This window comes from Apus apus, chromosome 3, assembly GCF_020740795.1.
Source record: "Apus apus isolate bApuApu2 chromosome 3, bApuApu2.pri.cur, whole genome shotgun sequence".
NCBI classification, from domain to species: Eukaryota; Metazoa; Chordata; class Aves; order Apodiformes; family Apodidae; genus Apus; species Apus apus.
The window spans coordinates 50872977-50900496 of record NC_067284.1 but is presented as its reverse complement, the minus strand read 5'-3'; the positions used below and the strand labels follow the sequence as shown (position 1 = coordinate 50900496).

Genomic DNA, 27520 nt, shown 5'->3' with positions numbered 1-27520 from the left:
ACAGCTGTTCGAGTCATATGAACCACTTTATTTATTTAATATACTGAAAGAGGTGGGGGAAGGAATTACTTGAAGCTGCTGGCAGCAACTGCGATCACAACAACCTAGAGGTACAACTCTACAGGAAAAAAATGTCAAATACTTGACCTAAAATGTTTGTTTCTTTTTAGTCACCGGGCTATCCCTTCCCATGGCTACCACATGGATACTTGTTTTCATTGGAAGACCTTTCAGGAAAAACCTAGGGACAGCATAATACCTACCATGGCTGTCTGATCAATTAACAATGCATATATACCTTACACATGATAAATAGTAAAGATAATCGTTGCAAGTATAATAAAAAGGCTAATATTTTGAGTACAGAAATCTAAGTGCTTTTCATAAGGGCAGAGAACGAGGCAAGCTGACACAGATGACCCTTCCCCCATTGCCTCTTAAAAGGCAGGAGGGTTCAAAAAAGGACTTACTAACTTTGTTGTTTGCTTTTGCCACTCTTGCTGCATCTTTCTTTGAAGCAAAACCCAAAAATGTGTTTGTTATCTTCTGAAGCACCAACGACTGCACACCCCAGGCAGAGGGTGCACATAAAAAAGGTGCACAAACAGGGACAAACAGTGAAGAACACAGCTGCAGAGGTCAGTGTTGATTGAGAGGTTTTTCTAGATAAGAAGTTTTCCTCTGTCAGAAATGTATGATCTACTTTTATGTTTTCCCACTTTTGCCACAATTAGTTTCCTGAAAGTACCACTACAGAAATTATTGTCTGCAACACCTGAAAATTCCTTTTGGGAATATGGCCAAACTGGCATTTTGAGGTTCAGTATCTCCGACCACACATCACAACAGAGTTAGTTGTTTTATCTTCTGGTAGGAGCTTCTTCCTGATTTTTCAGCTATCTTTGAAAAATTATGGTGAATATTTCTAAGATGTTTTTAGGGGGCTTTAACACAAGTGAAGTTAAAAGTTGGTATTTGACGATCATTTTGGCACTTTTCAGGTTAAAATATCTAAAAATATCAGTCTGAAATGTTCAAGAAAGAGATGCTAATTTCTCTGGGGAACATAAAAATTAAAATATATTTCTAAGTTGAATGAACTGACATGCATCATCAGTTGTATTTTCAATTAAGGTTCTGCAATGTTGATTAATTCACTCATTTGAAAACAATTTACATACAAGATGGTCAGAGAAGTGGAATGTTGCCCTGAGGGAACTCAAGAGAAGAGTCAAGGATCAAAGTTTGAAAGCAAACTGACATATCTGGGGAGCTTTCAATAGCATGATACCAGTGATTGAAGATCAGAGCAGTCAGATGAGTGGTTTTTGCTTAGAAGGTGGTTACTGCCATCACTGTAAATTTAAGCCTTCAGATTTTTCATAAACACACAGCCTTGTATTTGAAACTGTCAAAAAGTGCCAGTCATCAATCTCAGGAAATATCTGAATACTGAGATGGAAATGAGCTTTAAAATTTGCATTTAGGAATGTGTAAGTGGGCTTTTACACTATGAAATTATTTCCTTGTTTAAAAAGCTGTACAATCATTACCAGCTGACTCAAAAAAATCCTGACTTTCTCTCTATACTCAGTTGTTAAGATTAACCAGGAATATTAATAAGAAAATTACCTATTTATAAAGAAATGTATTGGGAAAGTTTACTGATAGTTGCTACAGTATTTCAATGGGACGCCCCAATTTCAATTTGCTATGCTTAAACTGCAAAAAAAACAATTAAAAATTGCAATCAAGTGCATGGGCTCTATGAATTGTTTAGAAAAATCAGAGCCGCAGCAATCTGAGGAAATTCATGTAGCTAACATCTTAAAAGCAATGCAGTCAATTGCAAAACTTATTCACAATGCTGAAATACCATGCCAAGACTGTTGGTTTCACACTTCCCACGTAAGGAAATGTTTAGTAATGTAAAAAGCACATATTATACATAAGCTAAATCAATGTCAAGCAGAAACAAAATAATTCAGTAAATATTAGTTTGAACTTAAAGACGAACTATGAAATATGAAACCATGTGCTTTTTAAAAATCCATTTCATAATGAACAGTTAGAAATGCCCTTCACCAGCTGTTGTTGGAAAGCTGTCAGTTCATTTTTAAATAGAGATGTCAAAGGTCTGCAAACCTGTTATTGAACAAGACTGAAAAGCATATGACTATGGACAATTGAAAATGACTGGGGTGATGGGGTTAGGTGCAGGGACACATGATTTTAGGCAACCTTTTGGCTTGCCATGTTCTTTGAAACTCAGCCCTCTGGAGTTTTCAAGGCTCTACTGTTACCCCAGTGACACATAAATTCGGGACCACAAAGCATACCTCAGCCTCTCTGCTACAGGAGCTCCTAATAAGTTAAAAATGAGAATGTCAGCACAGATGAACTTTCAGAAGTGAAAACTTATGCCATACATCTCCAGAGGTTAAAAGGAGACCTAAGTCTAAGCTCAAACGCAACACACTTCTGCTCTAATAATATGTTCTGCAAACAGAAACCATCCATGTAAAATACCATCTACTTAGTGCCAGAAACATAGAAAGGCATTTAAAAATCTTACTCTTTATTATGCAAAAAACAGCTCTTTATTGTTTAATTTTTTTTTTCCCATGGCAACGTGAAGCTAAGTATTTTACTGATGTAACTGTGTAATCTAATGCTAACGTGGACACTCCAAGCAGAAAGCTGCATTCGTGTAACAGTTCTACCTGTGCCAATACCTGGCACAGGAATAAAAACTTCACTGTTTGCTTCAAACACCTAGTGACACAACAGTGATTGTGCTTGGGCAAAATTAAGCACCCAGCCTGAAGGGAAAAAAATTAAATTGATATATCAACAGGTCCTCTTTAAGTAAGAAATTAGCAATCATTCACAGAAATCTAGGTTAAGTTTCTTCCACCTGCTACATTTAGCAATGGCATCAAAAACTCATTAATGCAACCCAGTGAGGAACATATGCTCCCTTTTGCAGCAGGGAAAGAAAAAGTATGAAAGAGACAAATGCATGAAATGCAGAAGCAAGTTGTTACATCTCATGCCACTGGTATCATGCAGATAAACCAATAAGCAAAACCACAGAGAGGTGTGGCTGAGCGGGGTGTCAACCACGTGTCCTTCTGCACGGTCCTTGGAGGAGTGCCATGTGCCTTATGCATCACCTGTGTGTGGACCAATAAACAAGGCATGTGAAAGATGGCATTACATTTTTAAAGATAAAAACCCCAGAATATGACCAAACACAGTGTTCCAAGAAAGGAACACAGTCTAATACATTTGTTTAAATGATGAAAACTCCACCACTTAATGCGCACACAATGTCCAATACATTCTCTAAGAGACTAGATGGACAGTCACAAAGACTGAAGATTATTCTAGAGACAGTAGGTAAAAGTAATAAACTCTACTGGTGTTATCAGTATCTGGCACATTCTCAGAATCTCCACAGGCACAGAATACTTTCTGTGCAGAGTGATGGATGACTACATGTAAGTTGTGCAGAAGGGATGCTGTTACAGATGCTGTCATGAGCACCTTAGTTGCTGAGCTTAAACTGCAAGAACTCAGGACATTAGCTCTTGAACTGCCTTGTTCAAACCACAGTATGCCAGCTGAAAAGGCAACCATCACACTTCTGTAACACCTGCCTCCCTCTGCAGGCTGCTCTTCACTGGCCTCCCACGCAAGCAAAGGGCTGGATGAGCTGACAAAGCCAATTCAGCAGAAACTCAAAAAGTAAAACATTTTTCTTATTTTTTAAAAAACGGGAGTTGATGGATGTGTCCATCCATTGGCAGCTCTGACTCTGGAAACTGTGCATGCTTCATTTTTAATGCTGTTTACTTCAAGTAGTTGACAGCACCTGCAATAATCATTGCTACTGTTCTTCTACAGACAGCATTGCAGGATCAGGGTCTATGCTAGTCATGTCCCCCAGATACAGATCTTTCCCATAGCAAGAATTTGAAGGAAAAGAAACAATGAACAGAAAAACTATCCTTAAAAAGTTTTAGAAGAAGAATATGCAGGACATTGCAATTGAAGCTGTTTTAATCATTCTTATTTAATGAAGGCAAAATGACTCTAAAGATAGAAAAAAATGACAGCAGATTGCAAATTTATACATAAATAAAAAGCAGTTGTATATCTGGATATAAACCTTAAGTGTGGCAGTAAAATATGGCTACAAACATAACAAACAGTTAAAGTCCATTTAACAACAAAATCTTGTTTAACTGGATAGCTGTAAGGATTCTTCTGTAAAAATATCAGAAACATTGAACTACTTGAAGAGCATACATTTTAAAAAGTCGTATTAGGTAATGAAAAGAGTATGTCCTTTTCTCTTCAGCAGGCCTATTTATATGCCTAAAATTAAACACATGGCTAATAATTAAGCATGATTAGGTTCCAATTACTTCGTTTGTGCTTCTTTAGTGCCTCTTTCATTTCATTCTAACTGCAGCAAAATGTGAAAAACAGAGATGTGAATGGCTGGGATTGACTGCCATCGGTTTCAGACACATTTCAGCCCACCCTAAAAAATATAAGCTTGCTGTCATATGCTGTCAGTAAAACTCATGTCTTCCAAACAAAGGTTCTGAGAACAGAGCTTACATGGCACCTTTAGATTTTACATTTTGTTTGACATCTACCATTTGTGAGAAATGGCATTTTATAACCACTTTCCATCCTGTCTGTCCCCATCACCACCACCCCCTCCAAACATAATTGCTTTTACTATAAATATCTGACAGTGCTAGTGAAAGTATGAGACAGTAAGATTCAGAAGGCTCATTTTGATGGCTTAATAGATTTGTTATATAAGTGCAAATCTTCTTCTAGGGTTAGTGCTAATTACTTTCTTTTCTACCAAAAGAAAAAAAAAAAAAAGGAAAGAATAAATTGTCTTTCGCAAGTGGATAGCACAGACTGACCAGGAAAAGAAACAATTCTTGTAGTTAAAGTACATTTGAAAAGTTAGCTTGTCATCAGGCAGCATGCCACACACCTGCCAGGTTGATCTCAGAGACTCAATATTAATGTCCTTTTTATCAACTTCTTATTTGATCATATCCTAAGTTTGGTAGATACAGTGCATTTACTAAGCAAGAAGAAAAGGAATCAAGTTTGCCCAGGTAAATTCCATTTTTTTCTGACTCAAATATTCATTAAAGTAGGAAATAACTGATATGACGCACTGTATCAGCTGCTATGGAAAACTACCCAGGAGGAATGCTCAATTTACTGAGCAGATCATAAAAGTGTTCCAGAGCTGCCAATAATAACTGAGCTGCAAGCCTTGACAACAGAAAAGCAAATCAACTGATCTAAAATGACATACATAGAAATCAATCTTGTATTAAAGACAACTTTGGCAAATAAAACAGATGTTCACTTTAAAAGATAAACATTCCAATACAGTTGTAATTTTCAGGTATAATTCAGATTATATGTGTTAGGCAAAGCACCAAAAAGTTTCCAAATTAAAATTGCATGAATGTCTCCCTACAGAAATCATTCTGGTCACATTAAAAAAGAAGATGAGGATCTAAGTAATTTTTGCACTTCTCTTACTACTTAAATAAGTCTGCAAATTGAGAGACCAAATCCAGCACTACAGGGAAGATACAAACTTAAATACGAAAATATATGTTTCTTGGGTGGAGCAGAAGCTCTGGATTTCAGGATGGCTGTTCACAAACAGCCAATACTTGCTCCTTTGTGCTTTTGCAAAATTTCACCTATGTAAGACATATTTTGCTAAACTCAATGAAAAACAGGATCTCAGCTGAAAAGCCCCACCTTATCCCTAAGATCTTGGGAAATTATGAAGTCCTGAAGCAGCACTAGGACTGATGCATATCTAATGATTTCCCACATGATTATGCAAAAACATAAGGAGGAGGAAATGTGATTTCACAATCGGTGTCGAAGTTCAGGAATGGATTATAGCAGCCACAGCCCATGGAAAAATCACGCTTCCAGCAGTACCCCTAAGTGGAAGTGACACCCCACATCCCTCCAGGCTACACCTTCACAGGCCAGACCTTGTTCCCTGCCTGGTAAGGACTCTCTGCCCCAAGCAGCATCCTCCAATAAACTCATATGTTCTTGGATCATCCAAGGCAGTGACTTACAGAAGGAACTAGCCTGAACGTGATGGTAACTTGCCTCTTGAAGTACATGGGACAACTTGTACCTCTCAGAGCTGCCATTTCCTAACATCGAAAAGCAATTAATCTGAGTTGGCTTCCATCATGGAGTGAACAGTTTGCCAACAGTTACCACACAGTATTATGTTAGAAATTATACGTGTTCACTGCACTAAAGATATGCCTAAGGCACTAACTGTAAACCGTATTTTCAGCAGGGATGTGTAGGTAGGCATGCCCACTGGAGTAAGAAAAGCTGCGACAGTCATGGATTGCACAATGGTTTCCATAAACAGAATCTTCTGTTGAAAGCTTTTCTCCCTGCTGTACAAAAGTTTTCCATGTTTGGCCTCAGAAAGAAGCACGATTGCTCTTTGGGAATGAAAGAACTGCTCCCATCTCAAATCCATCATCAGGAAGAGAAGTAAGAGTCTGATTTCATTGTGTTTATTCTCTTACAAGATTTATTTCAACATGTGGAGCTTTCTTAATTTTCCTCTTTAATTTTTGGTTCTTCCATTCAGACAATATTAACTGAGGCAAAGTTTACTCAGATGGCTGAATGTATCTGAGCAGAGGGAAGCCCTGTCAGTGCTATAAATCACTTGGGACATAAAGGGATGAAGAGCTCATCAATGGAACCTTGCAAAGTGTGGACCAGTCAGAAAAGGCCGGACAGCTGCTTCTACCCTGCTTTCTGTATTTTGAAGCCTGGAAATGTACTGAAAAGTTGTAGCAGCCCTTAAACTACACAGTCTGTGGGCCTGTTAGGGAGAATAAAGGAGGAAGAATGGCAAAATTAAATAATGTCAAATTGAGGTATTTAAAGATCATGGTAAAACATCTAAAGCATTACTAGCTAAATGCAGTGCAATGGATGAAATTCATACATAGAACCAACTCCTGCTATCAGAGGAAAATTGATACTGGGAAGGTGACAGGTTCCTCTAACAGAAGCATTTAAAATAGCAAAATCTGGGAAATACAACTGTCTGCCTCCAAATACCTGCAAAAAGGCTAAGGAATAAAAAAGGCAAAAGAGGAAGAAATATTAGCACAAAACAGCATAGGCTAAGAGTGCAAAGTGTGTTAATTAGTGTATTATAACAACTTCTGACAGCTTCACATAATGCCTTTCATCATCACACTGTTTCAATTATGCATTCTCCACTTCCCACATTAAAACCAGCTTCACTATTATTTTTCACCTGCTGCTTCAGTACTAGGTTTAAGTACTTATGTCTTTCAAGAAAATAATTTTATTTTCCGGAAGTTAATCACTGATTCCCTCAATAAACACTAGGGAAAAAATTGCTCTGCTCTGCGAAAGCATAAAAGGAAAAGAAAGGGAAATGTTATAATGTGGTATGCTTTGTTATCTCCAATACACCATGATCCTCCATGCTTCACAAAGCCCTTGGTTTGAAGTCAGTCATGCAGCTCAGAGTTGGAGCATGTTGGTACAGAAACCTTAAAGCTGAACTAACTTTCTGCAAATGCTGAATAAATTATGACGCAACCCTTTTTTTTTAACCTTTAGCTCAGCTATTAAACATGGAAACAAGCATGAAGACACATGTCTGAAAGTTTGATTTACTTACAATATAAATATAAAGTTTGCTATTTCATTACGAGTGGCCTGCTGGGGAAATATGTACCTTTCAATTTTTTTTAACCTTGTGCCTTGAAGAATCAGAGAAATACAAAGAATGGTTTGGGTTGGAAGGGACCTTAAAGATCATCTAGTTCCACCCCCCTGCATGGGTAGGGACACCTCCCACTAGATCAGGTTGCTCCAAGCCCCATCCAACCTGGCCTTGAACACTTCCAGGGATGGGGCATCCACAGCTTCTCTGGCCAACCTGTGCCAGTGTCTTACCACCTTCACACAAAAGAATTTCTTTCTAATGTCTAATGTAAATCTCCCCTCTTCTAGTTTAAAGCCACTACCCCTCATCCTATTGCTCCATGCCCTTGAAAAAGTCCCTCCCCAGCTTCCCTGGACGCCTCCTTCAGGCCGCTACAAGATCTCCCCGAAGCCTTCCATTCTCCAGGTTGAACAACCCCAGTCCTCTCAGCCTGTCTTCATAGGAGACATACAAACAAGGAAATCCTACATGAATGCATAAATAGGCCTAAATCCTATTCAGTATTTAAAATACTGGATTATTTATTATTCCCATTGAAATGGGGCATAATGAAGACTGGAAGACTACCTTACTCCTCTTGCTGAGAGGCCAAGCAGTACACCATGATGTCAAATGCAAAGGATGTGTACCACAGGGCAGAGTGTGAACACATTAAAGGAGTTCAACTCCACAGCAGATCCCTACAGCCACTCACAAAAGCTGTCTCTGACAACAGACCTGAGACATAATGAATGTCTCCTCCTATGTGCACTTCTGAGATCACTCTGGGGAGAGGCAGCAGCAGGAGGATGATGATCGCCTCTGGGAAACAATCCTTCCCACCCCAAACTTCATGGGACACACCCTATCTCCAGTTATGGTATGGGTAGAAGAATTTTTTCCATGCACTCATAGACTGCTCTGTTACAACAAGCTTAGTACATTCTTCTTCCATCCACTCCTGAAGGGTGCCAAGAACCTGTAAAGCCAGTTGAGATTTTTAGCAGTGCTCTAGAGGTACCCAGAGCCTCACAGGATTTGGTGTTCAGAAAATCACCACAGGCAGAGAAGTGTTACACAGGGCAAATTATCTTGATCATTTAATGATAGTTTACTGTAGTAAGCTTCAACGTACCCGCATTTTCAACCACTTCTCCACTCATTTTGTTAAACAATTGCTTTGTAAGAGAACTCTTGACACAGAGCCACAAAACAGAAACCCCTCCTTGAAATTTTCGTGCAGCAACATAGCACCGAATTATTCCTCTTCCTTTTAAATGTCACTGAATTTTAAGACTGAGAACAGCATGGAGCTAAGAGGTAAGTTTTTTGGCCTAAATTCTATATTTGGTCAAAGTTCTCAACTCTTCTTCTCAATCTCTTCTTCTCTGCCCCCTCTTGCCCTGCAACATAATGCTTTAAGGCCTTAATTAGAAGTTTATACAGCTAGGTTGACACTCCCAGGCAATGAAAATGTAGACTTGGAGGTTTGACAGCAACATCTTCCATCAAGCATGCACCACACTAAGTAGCTACAACTTTTTTTCTAAGGCGTTTTGATGCTTGTAGACATCATTTAGATGAATTTTCAGCCCAGGGCACCTTTTAAGCAAGACTTTCAGGCTCCACAGTGACCTCTTTTTTAATCTAAAAATTATTTCGTGACCAGATTCTCCCATGGGCCTAGTACTCAGGTACTCATTCTGCAATCTCTCTGAAAAGGTGTCTAGAAAGATCTTAAATCAGTACTGGAGTGCTTAGAATTAGTATGTAGTAACAGATTTAGGCAATAAAATTTTAAGCTATTGAAGACTTTTATTTCCATCCTTAAAATCTACTGATATAAGTGCAGCCCCCTTCTAATTCAGAGTGGGTTTTAGATTTAAATGTAGGTTTGCTTGAAGTGAACACAACACACAAAAAGTGACAGGAGCTGTACATATGGCTCTTTTATGAATTGAAAAAAAAAATATAATTAAAGAATAGAAGAGGAAAACAAATTAAATGACCCGTCAGCCTTCTTAGATATTGTGTTGAGTGCAGTAGGGATGAATGGGGACTTCCCACTTCTGTCCCGATCACAAATAAATGAAAATATATGCATGTTTTTTACCAAGGTATTTAGGAAGTGACATATAAGTCTCAGGAAGGCAAGTTTTCTTTCCCTGCTGAGAAAATAATGCATCTCAATAACACTCTTTCAAATTTCTCAGGACAGTGATTCACATAGGGCAATTCTCCTTTACTTTGACTGTTTCCTCTGTATTGACAAACTGAATTGGAAACTTCCAATATTCTACTGTAGGAAGCAATCTTAAATATGTCAGCTCAAGCTGTCAAGAATTAATACCTTCAAAATTATACATCTTAACAAAACATCTTTCTTCCCAGCTATCCCAGTTTTAATTCCAGCCCTCCAGCTTTGTTTGTTTTGTCCAAAAAGAGGTAATTCCATTCCAGAATATTATTTTTCCATTATTTTCTAACTACACACATCAGCTCTGGCTGGGTAAGCCCAGAAAAAAATGAGAAAAAAACAAAATAAAGTTGGAAAGTTATTTGAATGGCAGTAATTGCTATCCTCCGTAAAGATTTGTTCTGATTTATGTACTTGAAAAATTCCTTAAGAATTCCCTTATATGAAGAACAGGACCGTATGCTGTACAAACATACAAAATCTTAGTGCCATCCACAATATCAAAATAGATTAATGCAGACAGCATATTTAACTCCACGATAACCATCTTAACATGAAGGACACAAGCCAGAGAAAGAAAACCAAACCATGCTTGCATAAATAAGGGTTGTGTCACTGCCACAACCTAAGCAATTGCTTTTAAATGTCACAAGAAAACCTGCAAACTACATTAAGCTCCCAAAAAGGCTTTCCAAGCACAAAAATTCTGCCACCACTTTGTTCAGATTGCTGAAAAGGGCAACTGCAAGGTTGCAAAGAGGGCAAACTGAAATTTCTTGGTCTTGGAAGTCTCAAATAACAGGTCCCATTCCTCTCAACCAAGACACTACTTTTATTTTTTGAACTGTTCAATGTCTTTCTCTAAGGAGAAAAAGTACACCCTACTATTTTCTCACTATTGTCAAGTAATCTGAAAAGTACAGGAATGCAAAATTAAAGCTCTAACAAAACTGACATAAGCTTCAAAAATCATTCCACATCATTTAAGGTTTCCTGCTTCACTAAGTCTTATTGTTCTCCAGTTTAGTTAATCTTCTGATATGTAAAGGTCATTGTTCCATGTATTTTGAAGGTTTATACTTATGCAGGAATGTAGGAATGGTTGTGTAGGTAACTCCGAATTCAATCCCATTAGGTTAGAAAAAAGAACAGATGCCAAAACTCCTCTCTTACAAAGATAAAATGTAAATGCTCTACAGAAAGTGAAAACAGCTCCTCAGGGAATTGTTAGGAACTGGGCAAAAGAGCAATGCAAATGTTTCGTTAGTCAAGTAGAAACTTGAAGAAAGAGAACTGAGAGTGCTTGTGAGAACAGAACAGCACTGCCAGCACGGTGCAGTAATAGAGAAAGCCTATGCCTAGTTTACTGACCTTGCATGCTGATGTAATGTTAATAAAAGAAAAGGAAATAGATAAAAATCTGTAGATATAAAGTATATCCCATTTATTCCTTAAAGGATTTAGTAAATTCCACAAGTCTTCAGAAACATAAAGATAAGCCAGCTACTCATGAAGGGCAAAGTGCTGTCAGTTTTCAAGCCAGCTTCACTGAGTTTAGCAAGGACTTTGGGGAAACAGTGTTTAATAACATCTCTTGCTGCTCTTAAAAAAAGAGCTACCTAATGGGACCCATAACCTTATTCCCTTTGGAAAATTCTTCTCTAGAAAACACTTCAAAATGAAAAAGGAATACTGATTTACTCATCTCTTTCTCAGCTTGTTTGTTAAGATTGAATTCTCCACAGATTACAATTATGTTCTGAATGTATTGTGACTGATATTCAGGAAAAAAAAAACACAGCAGGATGTATTAATGACCCACCTTAATTTCTTTTGCACTTTTTAAAATGTTAATATAATTTAACAAAATACGAAAATTTTAAGCATGCTCAGCTGGAAAAGGAAAACAGAATTATAAATATATCATAGTCTCTTTAATCCAAATATTTTCTTTAAAATAAATTCCACTTTCAAGCTTCATTTACAATCTCATTTGCAGAGAGTTGCCAATCCTGATTAGCCCAAATGAACTCCCTAAACATGAAGGTGAAATCTCCCAGACAGTGATACAGCAGGAGATTAGAACACCTGCAGACATCCACTGTGCCGCAAGATACTTTCTTTATGCTCGGAATTACCCTCAAATGAATACCTTCAAACATAAATGTACAAAAGAAAAATCTCACAATCCTTGGTTACACAGAAACCTCACACTTAAAGAATGAAGAAATGCATGCTGTTTCAGACTAAAAGCTAAGAAACAAAGAAGTCTCTCTAGTTTTCCAAAACATTGATCACTTAAAAAGGGAGTATAGAATGATTTTGGTCAAAGTCTCAAGACACATTTAATAGGATAACTAGTCATGACTGATGTTACAGTAGGCACGGTAAAGAAATAGTTGTTCAGCCCACCAGTGGAACGCGTAATTCTCCATGAAGACCCAAAACACAGCCATCTAAAAAGCCACAGTTTCTTTAAAAAACAAAACAACCTGATAATGGTATAGATACCATGCATATTATGAGACTGATCACAGATAAAACTCATGTAATGAAAGTAACTAACAAATGCCTTCATAAAGAAGGATTTTTCACACCCATCAAATCATAACATGTCATCTATTCCTGTTGATTATGGCATTTACTTGGTCAAGTATTCACAAGCTAAAACTCCATGTATTTAATCATGGAGTCTGGCCTGTTGTAAAGCATTATGTCTTAAGACTTTATTTGATCAGAAGGCAAGCTTAGACTAGTTCTTGCAACTTTGAGAAATTGCAATCAACCATTTCTCAACATCTGATAGGAAGAAAGCAGAAGGAATGCATTTTAAAATGTGTATGGTTTCATCGATATACAAGCAATGTTTCAACAGTTGTGATTTTTAAAAATGAGGGGGCATTGCCTGTCCATATAGAACAGAGTATTACTGCACATACCACATCTCATGCAGTAAAATAGAAATGTCAATCATTTTTAGATGCATGTATTAAAATAAACCGGATAACCAAGAAGAAAACTAAATATCATTAGTTACTGAACTTGCGTTCTGAATTAACTATGGCCTGAATTAACACTTTGGTTTATATGAGAAAATAATGTTTGCAGATCAACTGGAAATGCTTGAGCCTAGCTACACAGACACATGATGCATTAAGAGTTTTCCTTTTGTTTGCTTCTGGGATAACAGCACTTCCACCTCCCTATAGCTCAAGTTCAGATGCTTCTCTTAAATTTAGTATGAATAAATCATACACCTTAATTCAAACCAGTCTGATTTTAATGAAGATCAAGATTTAGACCCAGCTTTGTTCAAAGAGGAAAGGTTTATTTCATTAGGTGGAGGGAAGAAATAGAGGTAAACACTAAAATCAGAAAAGAGTTCCCACCAAAGAGAAGCAAGCTGGACAACAAATGGAGAAGGAAAGACAGCTGAGAAAGGGGGAGAGATGGTTGGGAAAACACTGAACTGACCAAGGATGCTTTATCAGGCTCTGAAAAGATATAATAATAATAATAATAATAATAATAATAATAATAATAATAATAATAATAATAATAATAATAATAATAATAATAATAATAATAATAATAATAATAATAATAATAATAATAGATTACTACTAAAAATTACTGACCAAGAAATGGTCAAAAGAGAATGTTTGAAGGAGTACAAAACTACAGGGGGAGGGGAGGGATAATATACTTGCCAGGCACAGCATTTAAATAAGAGACAGTGTAGTTAAATCTGTTAATTGCACGCCTGCCATTTTATCAATTTGGGAGCTAAAGGTGCAAGATATGATGGATGCTGGGCTTGAAGCCAAATCACAGCTCCTGCTGTTGAGTATCCAGCTATTGCAAGCCATCAGGAGTGCTTTTACATTGGTAGGTAAATACATTGTTTTCCAAACATCAACAGCACATCTCTGCTACAATTTCTCCAATAAAATACACAATAATCCAAAAGAGCGTCAGTACTGGCTTATATTAAGGATAGCCCGGAGCTACCAGTTAAATGCAGGGCCCAGTATCAAAGAAACCCATTTAATTCTTTTGCCATGGGCTGGGAGATATGTTTGGCTGCTTGAACAGTATGGAAAAGTGAGGCAAGTGTGGGAGGAGAACAAACATGTGAACCACACATGCTGCCAATACTAAGAGGAGACCACCTTGGGGGCATTCATTTCAGAGCAGGGCTCAGTGCAATTGGCCCCACCCAAAGCCTTCCCAGTTTTAAAGCCACTGAATTCATCTCCTGAAAGACTGGGCAGATTAGGAAACAATTCATTCACTTTACAGTGGTACATCGAAATCTCAGGCTGCTCCTACTGGTGGGTTGCTGAAAAAATACAAGCCAGGGACTTACCACACCTGCACCAAATAGGAATTGCCATTTATTTAATAAAATGGGATTCTTAGAAGGAACTAGAATACATAATGGATTACAGAGCCATTTGTTTATACACTTCTGCTTCAAACCCAACACTGAACAGCAGTGACAGAAAATTATTACCAACTGATGCCATTTCAGTGGATTACTTGTAATGCACTGATACCCTCAATTTATTCTCAGTGGGTAAGTTACTACAACATGAAAGTCACATCCACAGTTGGAACTAATTCCAAGAATATCATTTAAGCATTTAAGCACAGAAAATGCCTAAAAATAATAATAATAAAAAGTTCCTCTTCTATTAAAACATAGTCAGTCTTAGAAAGATTTGGAAACTTTCTCTTTCCCATTGCTGTCATGCTGACCCACTTGTCTAATGTGGGTTACACACAGGGTTTTTTTTATTTTTATTTTTAAACAGGCACTTAAAGTCTGCATCCCTGCAGGCATGAGTGCAGATACGAGCTGTCTGGGAGAAGGAGAGCAACAGCAGCAGAAGAAGCTTTGCAGCTACAATTTCTTCATACACCAGAGGAACACATGACACACTGAATAGTGTCATGATGTGTGACAAAGACCGAACTCCCACAAGCCCTTTGGTATATGAGGTGAGGCCCTGTCCCACCTTAGTGGATTTCCTTTCGGAACATGCTGTGTCTGCCATACAGGGGATTTATTCATTTTTGCTGCTCTGATTGCTTATTTGCAGTCATTGAGCCCCTAAAATATTGTTACGAAAAAAAAAGAACAAAGAAGTCCTCTTTCATTTTCAGCCTCACCCTCTATGTACGACCACAACAGATTCTCTGACCCATGAACTAACTGTTCTTTTTGATAAAACCATCCGGTGGAAAAGCTAAACAAAGCATTGTCTAAAATCAACAAAAAACAAGACAGAGAAAAAATAAGAAAAAAATCTTACTGTGTTTTTAGAGATCTTAAAGTTTTACAAATTACATCAACTTGACAAAATGTATCTGGGGAACTTATATATATAATTTTATTATTATTTTCTTTTAAAAAGGAGAAAAATCCAGATACTCCTATTGCGTAGTAAAAGTTCCCTAAAGAAAGAGGACTCGTGGGTCTGTAGCTGCAATAGGACATACAAGTATCTGTAAGATTCACAGACCTCCTACAGAGATCTTCTGCCTCTTCTCTGACGCCTTTGAATTCCCCACAGGGGGAAACCTGTATACAAGTTTTCTTTACTACTATGCTAATTGTTCCCAAGCTAATACAGTAGCTTTCCTGTTGATCAAACGTAATTTAGATGTTCTCTCACATCCCCCAGTTTGGGCTGTGGGATAGGTCCCTTCTCTTGCCAAAACCAGCAAATCCAAGGAAGGCCGAAGTGGTGGCTGTGGCATAAAAGAACTAAGTTATCTCAGAAGCATGAACTAGAGAGGAAGGCAAGGACAATATTGCAAGGATTTTAACCATAAGCACTGTAAAAAATTTAACATAAACAAGATTTTGCTGCTGCTGTTGTTTGGGGGGCTTGGGCGTTTTTTTGGTCTTGTTTATTTTTCTTTTGTAATCTGGAGGAAAATAACCATCTTGGCGAAAACTAATTTTTATGTCAAATGCAATCTCCATTTATACAATCCTAAGCAAGAGAGGTAATAAATATTCTTTAATAATAAACCACAAGAGGGGAGTTTTTATGCCCTTCAAAAAACATCCAAAAAGGGGGGGATCCTGGGGAGGCAGTGTTATTGTTAAATTGTGGCCAATTGTTCAAAGCCAAAACTTGTTTTCTGAAGTTGTCTTTCATTGCCAAGAGTAAGATTCTGATTTAAAATTACTTGTCTTGTGTCTTTGTTTGTGTTCAACTCTCTAAACTGAAAGAAATCCAACGATATTCATGGCTCCCCAGTCAATTTTGTGTTAACTTCACTTTCAGCTTCTCATGAATAGGGTTGTATTACAACAAATTAATTTTAAATGAACAGTCATCTCTGGAAACATTTCTGCTCCACTTTGTGAAAAAAAAAAAGTTGTTTTAAAGAACCTTACACCTCTGACAGGATTACACCTGACACAAATGCAATCTTTTATGTGAATGAATTGTGATTTTCAAAACTGCAGGCTTTCAGAGTACATTATATGGCATTTTTTGCCATCCATGATACCTTGCAGTGTCTCAGGGGTTTTTTCCCCCTCTCTACTTCACATGTAACATGTGCAGAGTTTACCCAGTTCTACTGGAGAATTAAAAATGAATAATGTGGCTGTTAAAACAAAAGCTTCAATGAGAAACTCTTTCCTCCTTTGTGTTCATGGGTACTTTAAACAGCTTACAGTCTTGATGACCTGCTGTTTATAGCCCATGCAGGCTACAAGATATTAAACAATATTCTCACTGTATTCTTACTTTCTTGAAACCAACCCACATGTTTTCATTCTAATACAAACACCGTATAAAATTAAACTGAAAGAGTAGTAATAAAGTTGAAAAAAAAAAAAAATGTGATCCAGACAGGCATACATATAATTAGATATCAAAGGGGCTATTTTTAGTGTTGCAAAGCATTTCTCATTTATGTATTTATTTATTTATAAGCCTGGAAAAGCCTTGGAATGCTACCAAATATTTTTGCTTAAAACTAAATAGGAAGCATACTTAGAAGTGTGCAATGATTTATCAAACACATTCTTTTTTGCCACATTGAAACATTAAAATGGTCAGACAATTCTCTGTCCGTCCCTCTGAAACATCATTAGAAATCAGAATTCAGTAGAATTCAGACCACTGTGCCCGAGGTTAAAGGAAATTCAGTATAACTCACTTTCCTGAGGAGCCAGAAGAGAGATTTGCAGCATGACAAATAGCTAAGGAAGAGTATGTAGAAGATGTAATTCAAAGTAGGTGACAGTTGTTTAATTAACACTTTCTTCTGGCTTCTTACTGTGTAAATTATTTTATACAAATTACACTCACCTACAAACCAGCAGGTGGGCAGAAACGGTTATAAAAAAGTTTACACTGAAAGCACGGTACCTTGCATTAATACACTTTTCTCCTAAACCTGGCCTAGAACAGTTATCAGTCACTTGGATTATCCCTGGGTCTCTTTTCTTACATTTTTTTTTATTAATATTCAAAGACATTCAGAAAAGGTGTAAAGCCCAGATCACACTGACTGCTGTGCCCTATGGATGATGCATTCGAAAGTTCCTTGGTATTCCCAACACTACAACTTGAGTCCTAATGCAGCAAGCTAAGAGCCCCGTGCAGCAGGCACTACAAACTAACAACATTTCTTTTTAGAGTATTCTAAAAATGGCCAGAAATCAATAATGATGAACCTATTTTTCCTTATCAGCTAATTAACCTTAAAGATACTTCCATTTATCCAGAAAACGGTAAGTGGTAGAACATTTACAAGTCACACAGTAGTGTAAATAATCTGCAGCACTGACCAGCATGCACAGAGAAAATATAAACACACCTCTACTCTGCACTGGTCAGACCCTACCTGGAATACTGTGTACAGTTCTGGGGCCCTCAGCACAATAAAGATATAGGCCTGTTGGAGAGAGTCCAGAGAAGGGCCACCAAGATGATTAAAGGCCTGGAGCACCTCTGCTATGAAGAAAGCTGAGAGAGTTGGGGCTGTTCAGCCTAGAGGAGGCTCCGGGGAGACCTTATAGCAGCCTTCTGGTACTTGAACGGGCCTACAGGAAAGCTGGGGAGGGGCTTTTCATCAGAGAAGATAGTGATAGGGCAAGGAGTAATGGTTTTAAACTGAGAGAGGGGAGATTTAGGTTAGATATTAGGAAGAAATTCTTCCCTGTAAGGGTGGTGAGGAACTGGAATGGGTTGCCCAGGGAGATTGTTGATGCCCCATCCCTGGAGATTTTTAAGGCCAGGCTGGATGAGGTTTTGTGCAACCTGGTCTAGTGGTAGGGTTCCCTCCTCATGGATGGAACTTGATGATCTTTAAAGTCCCTTCCAACCTTAATGATTCTATGATTCTATATAGATAAATAGCAATGTAATTGCATCCCCTCCATCACTTGGTTTTCCTTTTGTTATAATTTTTTTTGTAAGAAGATACAGCTTTACTGATGATTACTCAAGAATCTTTCATTGAAAACTCACAAATACCAAAAATGAAAGGAAAGAAACTGAGAAGTCTAGAAAGAAATTAAAAAAAAAGAAAACCTAATGTATCCTCTCTATTTTGTACAAAGTCTTTCAAACAAAACTAAAAAAAATACAAAACTGAGAGTGGAAACAATGTCAATAAAAGGGGGATACTATCAGAAATCTAAATAAATGGGGAACTCATTTATCATCCATTTCTAGTGCTGCAAAACAACAGAAAAAATCCATGCAATTTTGATCCCTGTTCCTGAAGACAAAACATCCTGGATGATGGTATCTTTTCATCAGTAATGAAACAGCATCTTCAGTATTCAGCATGTAAAATAATACCAATTTCTTTATTTTTTAATTAATTTATTTTTTTACTATCTGGTTAATTGGTAATTAGATTCTTTCCTAAAGCAATTAAAACAATATTTATGCCCTGGAGTCTCACACCTGATGCCGTTTTCCTGAAGAGAAATGCTTTGAATGTTTGACCTCACTTTTCATCAAAAAAACGTGGTTTGGTCTGTGCATTTACTTTATGTGAAACAGCTTCAAGATTCCTGTGCTCAGTTAAACAAAGATCTTTTTTAAAACCTTTTACATAACCTTCCCAGCCTATCCACTTTAGATTGGTTTAAAGGAATTAGATTACAGGTAAAGAACTACTCTTGCAACAGTCCCACTCTTCATCCATAAGATTCTTCCAAACTGGATCCAGAAAAAATAAAAATAAAAATAGCAGCTTTAAACCTCAAGTAAACAGCGAGGTTTGTGAGCAAGTGAAGGATAACTAAAAAAATCACAGCACCTTTCATGTCCATATTATTCCTTTTGCTTTTTCAAAAAGTAGAATGAAATAGTTATGTCCTTTTTTATGACCCATGATCTGATTATTTCCATTTGCAAATAATTTGTCATATATTTGGCTGAAGAATATGCAGATTCAGCACAAAAGGAATCCTATACTTTGCATGCATGAAAGAAAATTAGGCTGTACTGTTTTTAAAACGTTCCAGCTACAATAATATAATTATTATTAATCTGAAGAAATGATAAGAAGTTAATGACCTCCAAGAGGCTACAATTTTAAACCTTTTTCCCACCCTAGGGAGATGGAGGATCAGCAGTCAGTGTTCAAATTCAAGCCTCAAGCTTGTGCCAACATATTTTATAAGCTAAATCCAGGTTTGGGAGACAGGCTGCATATTTTTCAGAGACTAAACCAGCATAAATCACAAAGTGCCAACACACTATGAGGTTAATGTTGTGTTTTACTACAGTAAGCAATTCCTATCACCATTTAAAATGAGACAAGCAAAACTCAGGCAGACAAAATCTCATGCATCGAAGATTAAGTAGTGTAGGCTTTGGCTACTGAGAGAATGTATTAGAGTGGGAGCAGCAGCAACTGCTGCAGTTAAGGGAGCATAAACAACTCCATTATAACCCCTTCTGCTTGCTATGTGACTGAAGCAATCAGAATTTTGTTTATTTTTCAGTTACGCATTGGACTTAATATTGTTATTATTAGTAGTATTATAAAAATTACCAACTATATTCAAATACAAAAGAAATACAATCTATTAGCTTTAAGGAGCACAATATTCTGCTCCAGTGCCAACTGAGAAATTACTATATGTCACCAGAATGAAAGGGCATATTCCAGTGCAAATTGTTTTTCACCAAATTAGGAGATATTTTAAATAGCACCTTACACATAAATGAAGCATTAGGAAAGTGTTTACGTCTCATAACTTACACCCTCTTTCATCAAGGGGGCATCCAGAGGGTGAACATCAGCACATTGGATGCTGACACCAGTACCATACAGCATGGACTCCAGTCACCACCCACACTAAACTGCAAGATCAGTTCTGTAAGTGCTCTCAGTAACGCCAAGAATTTGTAGATGCAATCTACAATTTTTGCAGAAATTGTAGATGTCCAGAATTACAGAAAAATGGCCAGGGAAGGAAACTGATGGCATCACGTTTCTATCACCTGCCATGACATTGTGTTAACATACATGTTAGACTTGATTACTGAGCAAATGATTCAGTTTTTCCTCTTAATTTGTCTGTGCCAGTTTTGCACTGGAGTTCAGTGTTCAAAGATGAGATTGTAACAAATGATGCTCAAAAGAAGAAGAGTTAGATGTAGCAGCGTGGATCAATAGCAAAGCATTTCCTTTATCCACAATGTATGCATTTATTAAATGAACAATGTGATGTCAAACGAGGGTTTCCAGCAGTACATGCCATAAGTTAACTGCACCATGACACCACATAGAGCACTGACAAACGTGTATTCTGGGCCATTCATGAATTAAAGTTTAAAGAATCTATCCATTAAAAAATATGTATGAGCTTTGCTCAAATCCAAGGACAAAAACCTTCTGATGGAAGACGCTTGCTGATTCATAACCACACATTTCAACTGGTAGCTACAGCTCTCATCCCTTTTCTACCCGAACTGATGACAGACCCTGAGCAAACTTGGAAGAGATGTTTGAACTTGTTTAGTTGAATTTGACAAATGCATTCCCCATCATTCCCTACAAGCCCTAACTTTTCCCTTTGTGTGTATATGTGAAGGGGTTGTAGAGAAGGGAGAGACAAGCCATAATGCTTTATAATATACCATAAAACCCTCTCTAAAATCTAAGCAGGTTTTAAGACCAAAGATGTAATCATTAGTTACTTCCTTTCCAACACATTTACAGCTTAGGCAATGTATGCTATTGGTAATGGTGAACATAGCAGGTCATTAAGATGACTGGAGGCAATTAGGCCAAACACAATAAAGACATTACCGCATTTATTTTCAAAATGGTCATAAAATACATAAATTAAGCTTATTAAAAACCCCTTTCAAACCTAGACACAACTCAAAAGAAAAGAACACAAATAAATGGTAAATGGTTTTGTTAACCATAAAGAAAATCCTTTCCCAAAGAAATCTAAACAACAAAAATACCTCTCAAGAACGAGGAGTCTTGGACTTTTGATTAATACTAACTTGCTTTGCTTAATTTAAGTCTAGCTTTAAATACTTCAGCAATGATAAAATTTTAAGAAATACAAGAAAGGGATAGAAAACAGCTGCTGTACTTCAGTGCTGTTTCAGGAAATACCTACCTAGAGCTTTTTCTGGCAATATCTTTTTTTCCAGTGGGTGTCACACAGTTTGGGCACAATGCTGGCAGTAACGTGGTGCTAGTTAGCTAAGACAAAGAATATGAAGACATCCCTCCTGGAATATTATCCTAATGTGTATGAAACTTCACTTATATTATTGATTGTGTCATCCTATGCTTTATAATGCTGCTGCTTATCTGCAGCTTTTTTCAATTGAAATGTCATGAAACTTCAGTCTAGTTATGCATCTGGTGGCACACTTCACTTAAATGTTTAAAAGCAATTGTGGGAGAAGATCAAGGACCTTCATCAACTGGGAGTTAGGAGCCAAGTTAGTCTTGTCTAAGCAATCCTCTCTTGTCCACATATTGGTCACTTTTTAATGCCTTCTTTTTCAATTCCCAGAGCTACCTCTTCCCAGAACAAACACGGAGGTAGCAAACTGAACAATCATGCATATCAGAACCATGCACAAGAAAGTATCTCTCTGATGCTTGCATATCAGAAATTTAGAGTAGTTTCAAACAAAATTTACATATTATTACATCAATGAAGGTTTTAGAAGTATGTAAACTAAGTTCTTTCTGGAATCCTGGACATTTGGATAATATTCTTTAATATTATGCCCCATTTTTCCTATTGATCAATTTTGGAGTAGAGTTTTGGAGTTCTGTTTCTGCGTCATCAACCTTTTAAATAAAGCTTTGTAAGCCATCTCCAAAAAAATATGGAGAGATTTGAAATCATTACCTTACAGCCTTATTTTAAAATAATGCCCTCCTAATATTAAACTTTTAAATACAGAAGACTATGACTATATAATAGAAGTACCCTTTTTAATCTCTACTTTTTAATCTCCACTTTTTAATCTGATTAAACAAATGTAAAGGTTGATTCTTCTCACTGCGTGTAAGACTAGCATTCCTCCTAACTACTTATTTCACAGTAGGAATTGTCTTTGAGAGTACATTCACGTTATTATTCCAGATTGATCCACACAGTGACTTTGGACCAGAAGATTATTCTATATGTGGTATGGTATTTCCTGAAAGACAGCACTTAAATACTAAAAATATCAAGGAAACAGAAAAATTTAATCTAAATATTACAACTTTATTAACAACATAAACTAACATATTAGAAACTGTCTAGCTTTTCCAGCATGGTACCTCCACTGAAAGTCTACCTGTCAGATTTAGTTTATCAGTGGTTGGCTCTATCGTATATGAGAGGATGTAAAATTTTATTTTCCCAGGTTTAGGGTTTTTATTAAGAAATATTTTTCAAAAAGAAAAAGAAAGAAATTATTACTAGACATAGTAACAATAGAAAAAAGTTACTTTGAGGGTCCTTTCCCACCAAGGTTGGGGCAGCAATTACCTGTGTTGGGTCTGGTCACCATGTCTTCTATCAGTTTTAAGCCTGTTAAATATCTTGCAGAACAGAACTGTATTTTTGAATGTGTTCTAACAGGATCTTTTTTTAATAGTGAACCTCTGCAAGCAGAGGACAAACCATGAGACTGTTATGGACCCTTGGTTCCACCCATAAGCACAATTTACATTCAGACCATTATCTGCCAGTAGAGCCAACTGAGACTATTAATGAAATGAGAAAGAAAACAAGCATTTGTAGAGCTTTAAACAGATACCGATCATCTGTTAGTTAAACCATGACTGTATCAAAGTACTGTTCAGTGTCTGAAGACCAGTTGTACAACATTGAGAATGAACTTTTCTTTAAAAGAGACGATATGAAGCACAAAGTTAAGTAACTGATGATGGGTCTAGGAGAGCAATAAAGGCAAATGTCTCAGAGCAAAAAGCACTGCCTTTTTCAGTCCTCCAAAGTGCTATGAAAACTTGTGTGCCTGCACAGGTGTTTAAAAAAACAATGATATAAAATTATGTATTCAGCAAATAATTTGGTTGGCATTTGGGTGGGTCTTTTTGTTGGCTTTTAAAACACAGAAGACAGATGTTGATTACACTCACTTCTGTAAAACTTACTGTTACATTAACTGGCAATTAGAAAACTCAATTTGATTTCACTTCTATTTTCATACAGACTATTTTTTTTAATTCAAAAATATGCACCTAAGGGCATAAGGCAACATCTCTAGGCTATAGACATGTTAATCTTGGCCTGTTCACACTATCAGGATACAAAAGATGAGGAAAAAAGTGGACTATTTTATGTATTCTCTCCTTGAACATTTACTGTTACTTGTGTATTTCACAAACTGATCTCTGACTCAGATGCAACAAGAAAAAATCACAGAAAGATAGTCTATACCCTAAATATTTACATTTTTAGTCAGACATTTTTTGTTTGTGAATAAACTTGTTTATTAGACCTGTTCTTATTTAACCTAAGTAAATACAGCCAAGCACTCAATAAAAATACAGTACATCAGAAAGGATGTTTTTCATTTACCAAGTACCAGCATCCCAACAAAGCATATTTTCCCTTGAAATGCTAAATTTAATTCCCACTTCCTTCAAGTTGTCTATAAAACAAATACTGCATGATCTTTAAATACTAAATCCTTTAACATGAAGTCCTCAGCTTAAGCCCAAGTCCCACATCATACAGCACACACGCAAGCTGCCCTGTCCCAAAGCAGCTTTGCTGATTTTGGAAAACTACTTTCAAGTAAAGCATTTCAAGATCAAGAAATAGAGATGAGGAAATCTCAGGGTTAGGAAATAGAATGGCAACATTTTACAATTCTGTTAAATAACAAAAAACAAAAAAACAAAACAAAACAAACACAAAACAAACAAACAAACAAACAAAAACCAATTCACCATGCTAGGAAATATTACTACCATTATTCATCCAATTACAATCACGAGAAGAGCAGAGACAACAAAATAATCTCTGCACCACTCAAACTGCTAATGGATTATTATAGCTGGTCTCCTATATACAAATGAATAAGTGAAAAGCAAACTCATTATGAAAGCTGGCAGTTATCCATTCACCTAGAACCTTCAACAAACTGCTGACACACAAAACTGCATCACAGCACACCTGGATGGGGAAGTCCAGACCTCCTCTCAGGTTCCTGCTCTCATCACGAAAATCAGATGTAAAATAGTTTCCACAGTTAAACTGTCATGCTATTATGACAAAATGACACTGAGAGCCAAAAGCTATCCAGTGGATCTATAGCTCTTTAAAATATGAAAATGGAGTCTTGATTCTTTGATCACTTGCAGACTGATGGTGTAAAAGGCATAGTCATTTAATGAGCTGACAACCAAAAGCTTCTAAAGAGAACAGAAATCAGTTTTAAGGAAAAAATCTAGGAAATCAAGAGTATCTAATTCTCAGCCTCTGCATGTGAACTGTAGGTTTCCCTCCCTGTGCCTGTTTGTCAGTTAATGTATCCTTTCCCATCTCATGTTGATGCATGATCAAATACCAATAAACATGTTTTTGATGCTATTTCCATTTCTAAGAGTATTGATTAAGCAGAATATTGATTTTTCTCCGTGTCTGGTTACAGACTTTATTTCCAACTGCAAGTGATAGTGGGTTTTCTCCTTGTTTTGCTTATTATAAGGAGCATAACAAAAAAATTTCCTATTATCTTCAAACAGAATCCTGTCCTACAAGCCAAACTTGGGAAAGACCAACTAAACTGCTACAGAATTTAACAGGAGACCACACCACAGACATGACCCTTTCTCTTTCTAACACAGTCCAGTGCTCTTTGCTTTGACACCTTGCATTTAATTTCTCTCATTAAAACACATGATAGGAATTATGCAGCTATGAATGAGCAGCTTTTCTGTCCTTCCCATGATGCTTTTTTTAAAGATGAAGCATTAAACATAAAAAACTCCCCATAAATTACACTGTGTTATCTAACAATCCAATCCATTTTACAGAAATCTGGTGAAAACTTTGGCCATATACAAACCCAATGTAACTACTATATTGAATCTTTCTCAACAATTTCCATTACCTCTAGTCAAATTAACCTTTTGTAAATAATCATCAACGTGTGGTAAAACTACGTATAGAATATAGAAGAGTTTTGCTGTATATAGCAATTAGCACTGTCAAGGAAGTAACTGACAGCTCTCATCATCATAGAAGATGCCAATAAATGACTGGGAACAACGCTCTAAGGGCCACGGGTAACTAAGAAAATACCTTCTACTGCAGAAAGCATTTGCTTTTATATGAAAAAGTGTATAACAAATTAAGAGAGCAGATCTACGTATTTTTTTAATTAACCATGTTCCTGGTGCAGACTGCATATAAAAAAAGAGAGTTTGAATTCTAGTAATATGTTGTTTGTAATGTTGTTTTGGTACTTGTATCATCATACTTTAATACTACTATACTGCAAGATCCTAACTTGCAGAGATTTCCTAAATTTTATTCTTACATAATAGACTGGCCAACCAAGTTGTTGTCAATATGCTAGGTTTTTTTCCAAGATGATCAGCATCTACTCAACAAGGTCAAATAGCCACCTTCCTATTTTTAATAGGAAGAGAATTTTGACAATTCTGCTTTCAAAGAGCAAAAACATTCCAGCTCTGAGCTGCACTCTGTCAAAAGCCGAAGTGTGACAGATGCCTTCACAGTAATTGCCAATCAGCCTCTACGTAGCAGCTGAAAACACAATACATCACTTTGATCTCCTCAGTTCTCAGAGTATTCACAATCAAGGAATCTGTGTGAAGAATATGAAATATGCAACATTTCCAAAAATTGTCTCCGTGGATCTTAAGTATGATAATGTATATTTTGTTTATACTTCATAACACATTTCGCATCTTTTAATATGCATATGAAAGGATGTGTTTCAGCTTGCAAAAAATAAACATGAAACATGCATTATATTTTAGAGACATGTACGTTTTCATCAGATAACACAGGTGAAATAATCATTTAGAAAAGCCTGAACTGCTTTGAGGGGAAGACATCATTACAGAACACGTGTTTTTAAGTCCCACTGCTAATTTTGTAAAATGAGTACCTTGTTGAATTAGACTTCACGGAAACAAAGAATGCATACCTGCTCCACGGGCTAAGAACAAAAGGAAAACCCTGAGAAAGGGCTGACTTACATTTTGCAGGGAGTTCATATCCACATGTAATTTTTGCTTGTCCAGTCTCACAGCCACTCAGGTTGCGACATTCAGCAACTAAGCAGGGCCCAGCAGCTCTGTGTATGCAGCCATCCACTAAAAAAGCAAGCCCAGAAACTTTGTTTATTAAAAGCCAATCTTTATTTTGCCTTCACACAAATGCACCATCACATTTACTGCTCATTTTTACATTCACAGCGCAGACCTACTGATCTATCAGTAGATACCAAATACATGCATTTTTATCTGCTTGAATTACGCTATGAGTTTATCTAAAAATAATGTTTTGTAAACTTCTGCTAACTGAAAACACCTAGAAAGGTAAATTGGAATTAAAATTTCAATGTTAGAAAAGGGTCTTATTCAAGCTTCTAAGAAAGTCCGACTACAAATTATGAAAACAAATTTGATCCCCAGCTAAATGCCAAACTCTCTTTCACTGCATACCTCTGATATTTCTACAATTATGCAGACTTTTTCATGTCACCATCTTATAGAAAAATTCCAAGAAATAACACATATGGATTTGAAATATAAAAAAACCCTCTGTTTTGATCTTTTTTACATTTCTTAATTTTGCATTATTCATGCAATACTTTGGAGTTAATTAAATAATAATTACTAAAGGCTGCAATTGCAGCTAAGTATGCACAAAAATTAGTGGAGTGCATAGATCTTATTACCCTCAGGAGCTAGCAAAAGAATAGTAGCAGCAGCAAAGAATAAAAAAAGGCTGCTGGCACAGCATTTCTGCCCTCTCAACATGCAATCAAAGA

The 27520-nt window shown here is 36.7% G+C and overlaps 1 protein-coding gene across 7 annotated transcripts in view; it reads right to left on the bottom strand.

The window, feature by feature from the left end:
• Positions 1-27520, bottom strand: part of MACROD2 (mono-ADP ribosylhydrolase 2) — an 890240-nt gene that overhangs the window by 589130 nt on the left and 273590 nt on the right. For 6 of the 7 annotated variants that reach the window (XM_051613308.1, XM_051613312.1, XM_051613311.1 and 3 more), the window contains exon 5: positions 26724-26840. The exons of the other annotated variant lie outside the window; for it this stretch is intronic. In XM_051613308.1, the coding sequence (XP_051469268.1) occupies positions 26724-26840 (117 nt within the window). The remainder of the gene's footprint in view (positions 1-26723; positions 26841-27520) is intronic. 7 annotated transcript variants of the gene reach the window in all.